Source organism: Buceros rhinoceros, unplaced genomic scaffold (genome assembly GCF_000710305.1).
Source record: "Buceros rhinoceros silvestris isolate BGI_N320 unplaced genomic scaffold, ASM71030v1 scaffold4102, whole genome shotgun sequence".
NCBI lineage: Eukaryota > Metazoa > Chordata > Aves > Bucerotiformes > Bucerotidae > Buceros > Buceros rhinoceros.
The window spans coordinates 42,262-54,526 of record NW_010398156.1 but is presented as its reverse complement, the minus strand read 5'-3'; the positions used below and the strand labels follow the sequence as shown (position 1 = coordinate 54,526).

The 12,265-nt window shown below is 46.8% G+C and overlaps 1 protein-coding gene across 1 annotated transcript in view; it reads left to right on the top strand.

The window, feature by feature from the left end:
- Positions 1–3,649: 3,649 nt before the first annotated feature.
- The window catches only part of LOC104488875 (protein phosphatase 1 regulatory subunit 12B-like), a gene marked incomplete at its 3' end in the record, with an annotated part of 44,350 nt that continues 35,734 nt past the window's right edge, over positions 3,650–12,265 (top strand). The window contains exons 1-5 of the mRNA XM_010130968.1: positions 3,650–3,777; positions 4,621–4,739; positions 7,659–7,818; positions 10,214–10,358; positions 11,906–11,980. Coding sequence (XP_010129270.1) covers positions 3,671–3,777; positions 4,621–4,739; positions 7,659–7,818; positions 10,214–10,358; positions 11,906–11,980 — 606 coding nt within the window. The remainder of the gene's footprint in view (positions 3,778–4,620; positions 4,740–7,658; positions 7,819–10,213; positions 10,359–11,905; positions 11,981–12,265) is intronic.

Sequence of the window (12,265 nt, the reverse complement as noted above, 5' to 3'; positions counted from 1 at the left end):
CTGACTTTTTTTGCCTTTCTCTTCTGGCTTTAGAGGCTGGTGCACTGTGGCGTTGCGGCACGGTTATTCTGACGGCGTTCCTTGGGAATGTGGGGTCAGATAAAAGAGAAGAGCTATGCATAGCGATGGATCTGCGCAGGTTACTAAACTTAGCCACTCGCCTAAATTTAAGGTTGGGGGATTAATAGTACTTAAAGGAGGACATGTCTACCCCTTTTACTTCCTCTGTCCTCCTCTTCCTTCAGAAACCTCAGGTAACCCATTTGGCTAAGCCAGGAGGAGAGCTTCTCCCTCTGAAACTCAATTTTTTTTACATGGTGTTTTGCAGAGCTCCCTTTTGGCTGGTACACACAATAAAACACGCAGCAGAGATTTTTTCTGGCGGGACATCAGCAGTCGGGGCTCCCAAAAATTTTACTCGGACAAGTGCGCGCCCTGAGGGCTTATAAATTGTAAGAATTTCTCTCTTTAATTGATAGCATGGTAAAAATGTGTTGTGTATGGAAGTTAATACTGTAAATGTGTGTGCAAATAGGAATTCTCTGAGCACATACAAGTGTCAGTCAGTTGCTGTGATAAAACCATGTGCAGAAATACATTGCAAGCTCTAAAAGCTGCTGTTTATTCTGTCATAACTTTTACAGGTGTTTTCTGAAGTTCTTAGTTTGGAAGATCTTTAGAAATTCCCCGGTTTATTCAGTCAGCCTCATAATTGTCGCTCCAAGATATGTTAAATACGTCGTAGCATGAGCCAGGTTGTTTGGTACCTCTGTCTGTGGAATGCTGTCTTCTAACACTCCTCCTCCACTCCACTTCTTAAAGTGTTGGCCAATATAATTAATATCATGTACAAAAATGCCAAAATTTTTAGTTTTAATATTTGAGGCAGGCAAGAAGTGACACCTAATGTCAGTGCAGCCTCAGGTCATTTAAAATCTATTCATGTGACTCAAGTCTGCTCATTTCTGTCCTTAGGTGTCACTAACTAATGCTGAAATAAGTATTTGCCAAGCAGCTGCTTGATCACATACCTTGAATGGCAGATTTTTGTGCTAGGTGGGTGCAGAAGGGTTGTTTTTCTTAGGTAGAGGGTGTTCTTTTCCCACCTGGATTTAATCCAGTCCAGTACATCCAGTAGCTAGAGTCAGAGCTGGTTGTTTCTTTTGTCCGGTGCCCAGTATGTGCAGATACAGTGGGTGTATTTGGGTGGTTTAAATGATAAACAATGTAAATATAATTATCAAATACCTACAGAGGTCACAATATAGATGTATATTGTGTGTATATATATATGTATAAATACATTCTTGAGTCTAAATTTAGATTTGCACTCAAACTGCCGGTAACACACGGATAGAGGAGAGCAGTGAGTGTGTGAAACTTCGACCTCACTGCTTCATCGGAGCTGATAAAACTCTTCTTGGAGGCGGTAACTCCTCAGTCACCCCACAGTGATTGTCCACAGTGATTGTCCTCAGAAGAAATTGAGCTTGTCTGGGCTACTCTGGGAGCAATGTGATTTTAGATGAAGTCAGGTGTATTTAACAACTCACGTGTCATGGTTGTGTTCCCAGGTCAGGATGTAAATAGCTCATCAGTGAGCTGGTAGGTGTGATTTATCGGAGCTGCACTGGGGGAAAACATGAAGGGGATCACAGTAAGTGGGGGTGGCAATAGAATATGGATCAGCTCTGAATTGTACAGGCTCAGACTTGAATGTCCATAAAATCGCTCCTCGAACTGGAAAGGGGTTATATGTTCCTCTGCGGATCTGTGCCCGCCTCTGCATGCATGGCACGCTTTACCTTCCTGCTGCATTCGGACCTGTCGACGTGGATGTGCCCACTAACAGGTTTACTTGTGCAGTTGGTAGGATTATGGAAATCAGGAGCAGCGTGTCCCTTCTAGACTATTTGGTATGTGTTTCTTGCTCCCGTCACCTGCGGGGACTTAGAGGCTGTGTCTGTATTACTGTAGCAGGAGGCATAAGCTGCAGCAAGAAAAATCCTGGTTAAACAGTAATAAAATGACCTCTCAGCAGGGTGGGGAAGCGCTGGGACAGGGACCCAGACTGGCCATGGAGTCTCCGTCCTTGCAGATGACAAAAACTGGCTGGAGCAAACCCTAGGCAACCTCATTTAACATCTGGTTCAGCCCAGCTTCGAGCAGAGGATGGGACCTGATGGTCTCAATGAAGGAGGTGCAAGAACAAATCTCCCTCCTGAGGCTGGTGGTAGAACCGGGTTTGCATCCGCTTTGCACCGACCATGTGCTTGGACCTGGGACTCCCCCAACCTCCCTGTGATGCTCTTAAGTCCCCAGTATTTTTGTGGTTGTTGGTCTTTTTTCCCATTTCTAGTGCCTGAAATCATCTAAGAGCAGCCCCCCTGAGCTGCGTTTGAGATGAAGCTAATTTGTGCCGGGAGTGGGGAGGGTGATGGTCTGGGCAGAGTGGACGGGGCCAGCCCGGGGCTGTCTCATCGCTGTGTATCTCTGGATAGTCAGTGTTGCTCGTTTTAGAGGAACGATCACCTGAAAGTCATCTGACTGCCTCAACCCATAGATGTGCCCACATCAAGCTGTCTAAAAAAAACAAGTACTGTGATTTTGAAGGAATTTCAACCAAGCCAACTGCCTCCTTACTACTGAGGGCCCGGGCTTCTGCCTGTAGATGGACACACAGTAAAGCTAGTCCTTTTGCCTCCTGGTCACGCTGGGAGCTTCTCAGCAGAGACACACACGGTTGGATGTGCGGATTAAATTGCCAGCTCATCCTTAAATAGCAGCCTCTGGTGAACTGTAAATGCAGTGCAGAACATGCTGTAGCCAGGAATTTGGGGAAAGAGGAATTGCACCCAACAGAAGAGCTGGGACTGGAAAATCCAGCTAGGTTTTTTTCTGGCAGCTTCAATGCTCGCAGGTCTCTGTCAGTGCAGGCTCTGGAATTAATACAGTGGTTAATAAAGGGTTGTCATTCCCTTCACTGGCTCTGTGGAGCCCAACAGGGAAGTTGTACTTTGTTATACTCAGGAAAATGAATAAATTCTGCTGAACAAAGAAGCTATTCACTTCCCTCCAGTTCTGCTTTTGCTGTGATTGCGTCTGTGCAGGGCAGCATCCAGTGTCAAGATGATCTGCTCTAGTCAGGCTTCTGGAGCTCCGCTTTCCCTGCTCGTCCCTGCCTCTAGCAATACCTCATTTTGCTCATAGTGGTGACATTATTTCGTTGACATTCTGAAAGAACAGTGTAATCCAAATAACTGTGTCTCTCGCCTTGCTTAGAGAAAGCTGATCCATACCTAAAAGTAAGACGGAGCATTTTACAGCGTGTCCCCGCTCCAGGAGAGAGGAAGGATACACATCAATGGGTGCCAAGTAAAGCTTGAGCAAATGTAGAGGTTGTCCACCTGGGGACTCTCTGAGTTAATTTTTGAATATTCTGAAATGAATTTATTCGAGTTCCTAACTTCATGCTACCCTAAGTTTGAAGGTGTGGGAAACTCAGCCCAGGAATTTCCTGCTGTCAGTAAACTGCAAATGGAGCTTCTACGCTTGACTTAACACCAACACCTTTTTTGTTTTTCTTCCTTTTCCTTTTCTCTTCAATCCTTCCCTCCCCCGGCGTCCCCCTCCCCTTCTCCCTCAGGCCTGTATAGACGAGAACCTGGACATGGTGAAGTTCCTTGTAGAAAACGGAGCCGATGTGAACCAGCAAGATAACGAGGGCTGGACCCCTCTCCACGCCGTGGCATCGTGTGGCTATCTGAACATAGCAGAGTGAGTGAGTTTCGGGCTCTTCTGGGTGCTTAAACACTTCCCACACCTTCCTCTTCAGAGCAAGTACATCGGGGATCCGATGTACCCAACGGCCTGGGAAACAATGCTGGAAATAGCCGCTTTTCTCCTCTAACCAAATTCTTAATTTATGAGGATTAAGAGGGAGCCTGTAAGTTGCCTTTTGGCGATCCCACGGCAGTGCCTTGTGATTCAGCGGGTACTCGGCGAAAACGCCAAGCAGAGGGAGCACGCGGACACGTGTAGCGGAGCGCGGCTCTGCTGCTGGCTGCCTTCGCCCTGTGCTTCCGTCAGCAGGGAGCCCGTCTGGAGCATGAGGTGTTACTGAGAGCGATCTGGGATTTTGTTCCTCTGTCTGTACAAAGCGTTAGTGTCGTTACACACATATAGCTGTTCTGGTGTAAACCCTGAGTAGCAGGGCCATGGCATACTCTGAAACACCTCCCAGAGGGGCTGCGCCAGTGCTGACCCTTGTCCTGAGCTTTGCAAAGCGACTGCACTTTCTTACCATGGTCAGGGTGGGGAGACTTTGGAGAGAGAAATGCGACGTTCTGCGCTCTGGAGTCGCTCCTATGCCAATAGCATAATTTCTTTTGCTTCACATTCTTCTGTTTGTGATAAAAGGTGGAGAAGTGGATGGAAGGAGCCGCTTGTTACTGAACTCACAAACTCAGGCTAAAAATTTGAGAAGAATTAAATAGTCTTTTGGTAATTGAATGTGAATGAGAGAGACAAATGTTTTGTGCTGCTACTTGATTTACTGGGTAAGTTGCACTGAAGCTGCACCCAAGGGCTGATAGGTCGGTCTGGGTCTCATTCGCATAGGTACTTAATTAGTCACGGAGCCAACGTGGCCGCCGTGAATAGCGAAGGTGACGTCCCGTCTGACATCGCGGAGGAAGCGGCCATGAAGGACCTGCTTCTGGAGCAAGTGAAGAAACAAGGTAATCCGGAGCGGGATTGAACAGGGGACACTTAGACCTCTTAGAGTTTCTATAGGAAAATTCTGTTGGCTTCCTGTCTGTAGGTGAAGAGATCTGAAATCTGGCCCAAGAGGCAGCAGACAAGTTCTGCTTTGGTAGCAGAAAAGCTGAGCAGATGCAGAAGGTTTGTGGTGTGCAATCTTTGTCCTTAGGATTGTCCAAAGCAAGGCACCGCGGTACTGCAAGCTGATTCATTAGGTCTGTTTGCTTTTACAGTGAGATTTAATTTTGACCTCTGGTGTCAATGAAAGGTCTTGTTTCACTAAGACTTGACAGTACAAGGTGAGATTTACAGCCCTGCCAAGAGCAGGGACCAGGAGATGAGTGTGCCTGTCCTGGAGTGACCTGCTTTATCCTGATTCTTCCCTAGACGTCCTCTGCAGCCCATCTGCTCTGCCGTCACCCCTTTCTCATGAGGGCTGCCTGTCTGAGGGGCTGCACTCTGTCCTGTCTCTGCAAAAACATCACTGCGAGAAGAAATGGCTTGGACAGCATAATTAAGAAATGCTTCAGAGTGATTTCATGAGTATGCAGCAGAATTTACACTCTGAGTGATTAGGTGTCTGTACACATGTGTAAGGAGTTTAATCTCTATCAATTAAATCCACCAAGAACATTTTTGGAGGGTGCGTTTGTCTCAGTTACGTAGGAAGTGATGAAGTGAGGCAAATTGAGCTGCTACAGCCCAAACTGCCCACACAGGATGGACTAAACTCTGCAAGTATTTAGCCTGGAGAACAGAAAGCTGACAGGGATCTATTTGCTGACCTCCACTGCCTTGGCAGAGGCTGTATATGTATGTATGTCAGATATATATATACACACACAGGGAAAATTGTTTCCCAGGAAAGTGCTAGAAGAGGGACCAAAGAAACTTTTGGCATCTCCATCACTGGAGGCAGGCAAAACTCAGCTGTGTTCAGCTCTGAGCAACTTGATCTGGGTTTGAAGTTACCCTCCTCTGAGCAGGGATTTGGGCTAGAGACCCCAAAGATTCTTTCCAGTCTCAATTATTTTCTGACTGCAGGTTGGTGCGGGGGTTGTTTGTGTGCTGGATTGACTCCAGTCCTCTCTGACAGATGTACTCCGCTTGGCACACGATGGGTACTTGGTTTCTGAAGCTGTTTTCAGGTGTAGTTAGGAGGAGATCGGTCTCTTGCTGCTCTGTGAACCATGTTGCTGTTCCACTCATCTGAGCACTAGTTCTTACTTGGGTTACTCTTCCTCTTGGAAAACTGATGCAGGATCGTGTTTCTTCTGGTAAATAGAAACTTTTCACTTTCTTGTCTAGTATTTGTAACGAGGTTATTCTGATTCTGTTCCCCTTTTCCCTCCACTTTGAAATAAGCTCTAATAGCCCTTGTCCCTTATATTCAGCCTCCTCAGATACGTGAGAAGAATTGTCTCCAGTCAGCGTTCGTTTTACTGGGCTGTCCAGACCATGCCCTGTAAGGGTTCAGCCATGAGATTACCTTCCCGGTTCTTGATGCCCACTGTAAAGAGAGACAACTCTCACTGGTGTGATTCCATCTGGATCTTGCTGGGCATCCAAGGCAGCCTGACTGCAGCGGGGAGACAGGTGGGGTTTGGACAGCCCGGTAAAACAAACGCTGCCTGGTGACAGAGTTCTTCAGCTGATTCTGCCTCAACTGCAGATATTTTGCCTGACGCTTCTTGAGATTCTGCTTGGCTTTTTCATTGCTTCACTACATTAGCGGCATCCCGCTAAGATGCCCTGAAACAACCATCTGTCTCCAGCGAGCAGCCTCCCGTTGACACAGTTTAAAAGGATCATAACTGTGGAGTAAATGTGTTAAAAGCTTTAAATAAGCATCCGTCCAGCTCTGCAGCCTGTTTCCAACGGCAGCTAAAAGCAGATGCCTGCTGCGAACTGCGACAACAGGACAGGCACGTGCAGTTCCCCTCCCCAACGTTTTCCCAGTCTCCAGCCACCGTGCCTCAAGGAATTCCTGAGCCAGCTGGACTTTCTTCATGCTCTGGAATCCCCTGTGCCTTTGTTTTGTGAACTTGTTCAGTCCTTGAGAGCTCTGGCATTTACAGCATTGTTTAGTACCTGCAGAGTCGTCTCATCCTTATTCAGAAGCCAGTTGTGTTTCTGATCTTTGAGGTGGGTTTCACAGTCCAGACTCAGAGTTGATAAGGGTTACCTTTTGTTCTGCTTTAAACCTAATGCCCCAGAATTTACTTGGGAATCATGTCATTCTTATACTGAAAGAACTCATCCATAGGGACGGTTGCTCTTCAACACCTTTGAGTTTTTGAGGTTTGTAATCTTTTCCCTATTTTTTCCTGAGTCAGTGAGATCTAGTCCAATTAATCTTGTATTTCTGATTGATGTATCATCCTTGCGTGACCTCATTATCGTGAAAACTTCCCGTATGAAAACAAGTCTAAGAAAGTTTTGCTTCACGTTGGTTTAGTGGCAGTCAACACAGCCCATCGGCCAGACCTGCCTGGCTCCTCCACACAGCAGCATGAGCCACCGTAGGATCATCTCTCCAGATCTTTGCTGTAGGTTATCCTCACACTGTTGTTTAGTTCGGTTTGTCAGGCTGTTGTTCATGGCTTGGTTTTTTCAGTCTAGGACACTGCATGTGTGGAGCACAATCCTTCCACCCATAGTTGCGTCCCAGTTGAGCTAGTAGTTAGTTGGGCTGGTTTGCAACCAGTGGCTCAACTTCCAGATGTCTTCAGGTTTTTTTAAGTGATGCAATAGTTCTCCCAATTCCTAGAAAATGCTGTTGCTGGTTTTTGTGGAAAATTACAAAGAGGTTACTTATACTGTATGGCAAATGGAACACAGGGTGAGTTTAACATGTTAACGTTGATAATTTCTTCTTCTGTGCTTCGCCTCGTTAGGTGTAGACTTAGACCTGGCAAGAAAAGAAGAGGAGCAGCAAATGCTCCAGGATGCCCGACAGTGGCTGAATAGTGGGAGAATTGAAGACATAAAGCAGCCTCGAACAGGTGCCACGGCTCTTCACGTTGCTGCAGCAAAGGGCTACGCTGAAGTCATGAGGTAGGAGCTCCTCCCCAGGGCTGGTTTTTGTAAGGAACACATCTAGCTTTGTAGCTGAGAGAAATTTGTTTCTTACTACGGTTTTCAGGCTGCTGGTTCTCAAAAGGCCCTGTAGGTTCTGTGCCCAGCCACAGCGGTTCACCTAGAAACACGTAGGGACTGCAAGATCCCGTTCATGCCTCTTGGCCTTTGAAGTCAGGAATGATTTCAGAGACTGAGACGTAAATTAGAAGGTTTAATTTTCACTATGAGAGTAATAGTTTTAGGACTAGCAGGTAGAACAGTATTAGGGGATAATAATACAATTTCAGCCTACGAAGTGACCAACGTGCTGTCTGACAGTCACACCCAACAGTTCACATGTCCAGTCTAGCGGAAGAACAGACTCCATCCCCATCTCACTGCCTGTTAATGCTCCTGCTCCCAGCAGTCAGCAGTGGCAGAGGGATTCCCACACAAGGCAGTTCTGTCTCTACCACTCTGGCACTAACAAGCTCGGTAATGAACACACCCTTGTCCAACGTTGTTTTTCCTGGCAGCAAAGCATTAATATTTTTACAGGTGAGGTCACATTGAGGTTTCCAACAATAAAACTTTCTTCTCTGCTCTTTATGTCTGGGTGGAGCTGCCCATAAACATCATCCAGGTTACTCTGTTGCCCACATTAAAATCCCTTCGGAAAGCGTTTGTCCATCTCCATCTATAATTTCGTTGGTTTATATGGCAGGACGTGATGTGCAAGAGCTCTTTCTTATCAAACTCTAGTAATTTTGTTGCTCTCCAAGTTTCTTGTATTCGTTCATTAGAGCTTGTAATTGAGTTATTAGCTGGCTGTGCCCGTGCTGTGCCCAAGAACAGTAATTTAGCACAGTTTATGTGGAATAGAAATGTAATGTCTCTGGAACTTGAGCTATTGGTCCCATGGACCTTCAGTGAAGGGTTGTATATGCAGTGGAGGATTGTATATCCAGTACCACTCAAGGAAGGAGCATTCACTGCAGGGTGACTTCGTTCTGGAGAGCTGCTCCTTGGCATTAATTGTTATAATGATAAACAGATCTCAGGCAGAGCTGACAGTGTTTCACTCTTGTGTATTTTATGGCCACCCTGTAGGTTTTCCATACTCCTTCAGTGACTTAAACCAGAGGGGCTGGAAGCCAGGAGCCAGCTAACTCTCAGATGAGATGTGGAATTTGCCCGTGACCTTGAGTCTCTCAGCAGCTACGTTCCTCCCTTCTGCCAGCTGGAAAAGCAACATAAAGTCAGCACCTAATTTAAAATTTCTTTCACAGGGGAAAGCGCTGCTGCTGTAGTGTGACTGTGTTTTATTTAGCACAGTAGCACATCGGTGTAAAGCTGCAGGAGTTTCAAAGCTGTGGGTGCCATTCTGGGGTCACACTGGATTTCCTTTGGGCTGCAGGAAAGTGATTCTGGATGGTCAAATTTCCCATGATGGAAATTTTCAGTAGCAGTTTTGCCAGACTTGGAGAATTCCCCTGGGATGTTCTTCAATATTTAAGCAACTTGGACAATGGTTTTGATACGTGAGCTGCTCAGTGCTTTGATCTGACCGTGGGTGTACCAGTGTGCGTATGTCTCTGAAGCTTCAGACTACAATTGACTCCCTGTTTTGTCCTGCTGTTAAATATTGAAGCTCCAGCTGCTGTGAAGCATGCGTGCTCTGCTCTGGGTGAGAAGGGAGTGGGTGGAAGGGGCCCAGCAATGAATGTGAGGGGAGGGTGTTCCCAGGCAGCTTCACTTGGACTAGATTTGCTTTAACTGTGCAAGGACTGGTCTGCAAAAGTGTGGTTTGGGTTGTTTAACCCAAATGTGGGTTATTGAAGTTACAAATGGCAAATGTGTCAATCACAGTAATGTCACTGCTTCTTACCTGGCAGTCCTGCTGGCAGCGTCTCCTCGTGGACCGGTCCTACCATGTGGCCTTGGTCTCTGGCAGAACCAAGACCAAGCTCCAGTTCCCAAATGTCCTTCCCGTGCCAGGGGCTGAGCTTGACTCCTTGTTACGGAGACGTTCTCTGCAGAGGTGTCAGTTTGCATAGTGCCTGAGCCAGTCTGGTGTCTCTCGTCCATTGGAGCAGGAGTTCAAACTGGGTCACCAATGGCAGATCAGAAATGAAGGCGTTCTCCTAGTCTAGAACATGCTGAAAGGGAACCTTATCAATTAGTCACATTCCAGTTCCAGCAGGTTCTACAGCGAAGTCACTTGTCATCTACAGGCACGTTGGGTGGGATGTCACTGAGGTGAATAAACAAGTTAAGAAACTACCGGCTTCTTGTGAACCGTGCCCCCTGCTCAGTGGCTAACGGCGTGAACTGTCCTGAGTCAAGAGGTCATTCTCGAGTGGGCAGAAATCAGTATTGGTTCTTTTCTCAGACTCCTGATCCAGGCTGGGTTTAATCTGAACGTCCAGGACAATGACGGCTGGACTCCGCTGCATGCTGCTGCGCACTGGGGAGTGAAGGAAGCCTGCTCCATCCTGGCCGAGGCTCTGTGCGATATGGACATCAGGAACAAGCTGGTGAGTACACACGGATGGCGGCACAAGTTACACAGTGTATTTTATAGCCAGATCAAGTTTATGGCCTGCCCCTTGATCCAGCACCATGCCAAAGTTAGGCCGTGAGCAGTTCTCCTTGAGCATGCACTGAAGCATTTAAAGGTGTCAGGAGAGAATGAACCTTGGCTGGAGGAAGGCAGAAAAGGTTTGGAGTATTACTGGGAAAGATGAGTGATTAAATTTTAGGACCAAGATTGGAAGAAAGGGTGGGGGCTGGTCTGCGTCTTCCTGATTCAGTGTGATCCTGACAAATTAAACAACAAAAATGAGACTCAAAGTGCAAAATGATGTGCTAATACGAAGGTATAAGGCACTGGAAACTAGAGAACCCTTAAGAAATTGGCATCTCTAAATCCTTCTGGTTCTACCATATTGATCATAAAGAGGAAAAATTGACTCAGATCCTTGTGAAATGAGTAAAGAAAAATAGGATGGAAGAAAAAAAAAAAGGAACAAATATTCCTCTTCCATCCCAATAGTTAGGTTTTCCTTGAAGAGCCAGAGGATTTTCAGGAGCGGATGTGTGCTTGTCCAGGGTTGTTCTCTGCGTTCCCCTCCCTGCTGCGACGTCCTGGCAGTGCCGCTGAACTGCTTCCTGCTGGAGCGGGTTCAGTTGTGCTGTGGCTGTTTCTGGGGAAGGAAATGAGGCTGTATATGCTTGGAACACACCAGGGAGTGAAAGCAGGAAGGTAACATTGTGAGAGAGACTTGGCAGCATGCGGTTTGAGTTCACCTCTCTGTGGTGGAAACGCACGTGAAAGAACCGGCTCTGGGAGAAGGAGCCATATCAGCCTGGTGACATCTTTGGCATCCAAAATCCGAGGATTCTGGTTTGTTTCAAGTGGCTTCGGGTGCTTTTCCAAAGTGGTCAGAGTGTGTGTGAGTTTCGTATTGAGCTAGACCTGAGGAGCACGCACACAGCTCCACGTGCTGCATTGCCTGCTCTTCCCAGAGGATTGGTGCCTAGCTGGGGCAGGTGGCCAGGGCACCCAGCAGCTGTTTGATCCCTAGCCATCAGGTTTCATTGTGGTGTTAATTAAATGGTTATTATAGCTTTAGTGATGATGAAAATGTAACTGATTTCTTGGTTGGTGCTGCAAAGTAATTTTTCCGGTTGGTTTTATTACGTAAGTGCCCTTGGATGTCAAAACAGCTCCTGAATTTTTTGGCCTGCTGATGCCTGGCAGCCTTTCAGGAGTTTCAGACACACAACAATATAGTAGGACAGGTTGATCAGATTTCTGCTCAGTACAAGAGGGTCCTTTCTAGAAACCTGGAAACTCAAACATACTAGTCCTGGCTGTTAAATTTGAGCAGCAGCAATCAGGGAAGTGCATTTCCACGATTAAGATTGCTCTGACAATGGATTGAGTCACAGAACTACCATCACCGTCACGTCTCGGGAGGGCGGATGTGGAGCACGTTCACTTCTGTCCTTCACTTGGAACTAGTGCTTTTTGGACTATTAATGCCATGCCATGTCCTCTTGTCTTCTCATGCTGCGTCAGGGCCAGACGCCGTTCGACGTGGCTGATGAGGGTCTCGTTGAGCATTTGGAAATGCTGCAGAAGAAACAGACTGTGGTGAGTTGCTGGTGGATCGTTTCCACCTCTCCAATTACCTCTTCACACATGAGTGTCCTCTCGGCCACGTGGCATCGACAGATGCAGGAAGCTGCGGCCCAGCTGTTTTTTTCACATTAGTCATTTGGAATCTTTAATTACACCAATATTTTTAGTAGCTAGAAAACTGGATGACTTCACCAAGAGGGTCAGCAGAGAGCTGATGTTCACAGTTACCTAAACTGGTAAGGGATGTATCGTTCAGCTCTGGAATTTCAGCAGCTGCTGTTGTTAGCTGGCATCAAG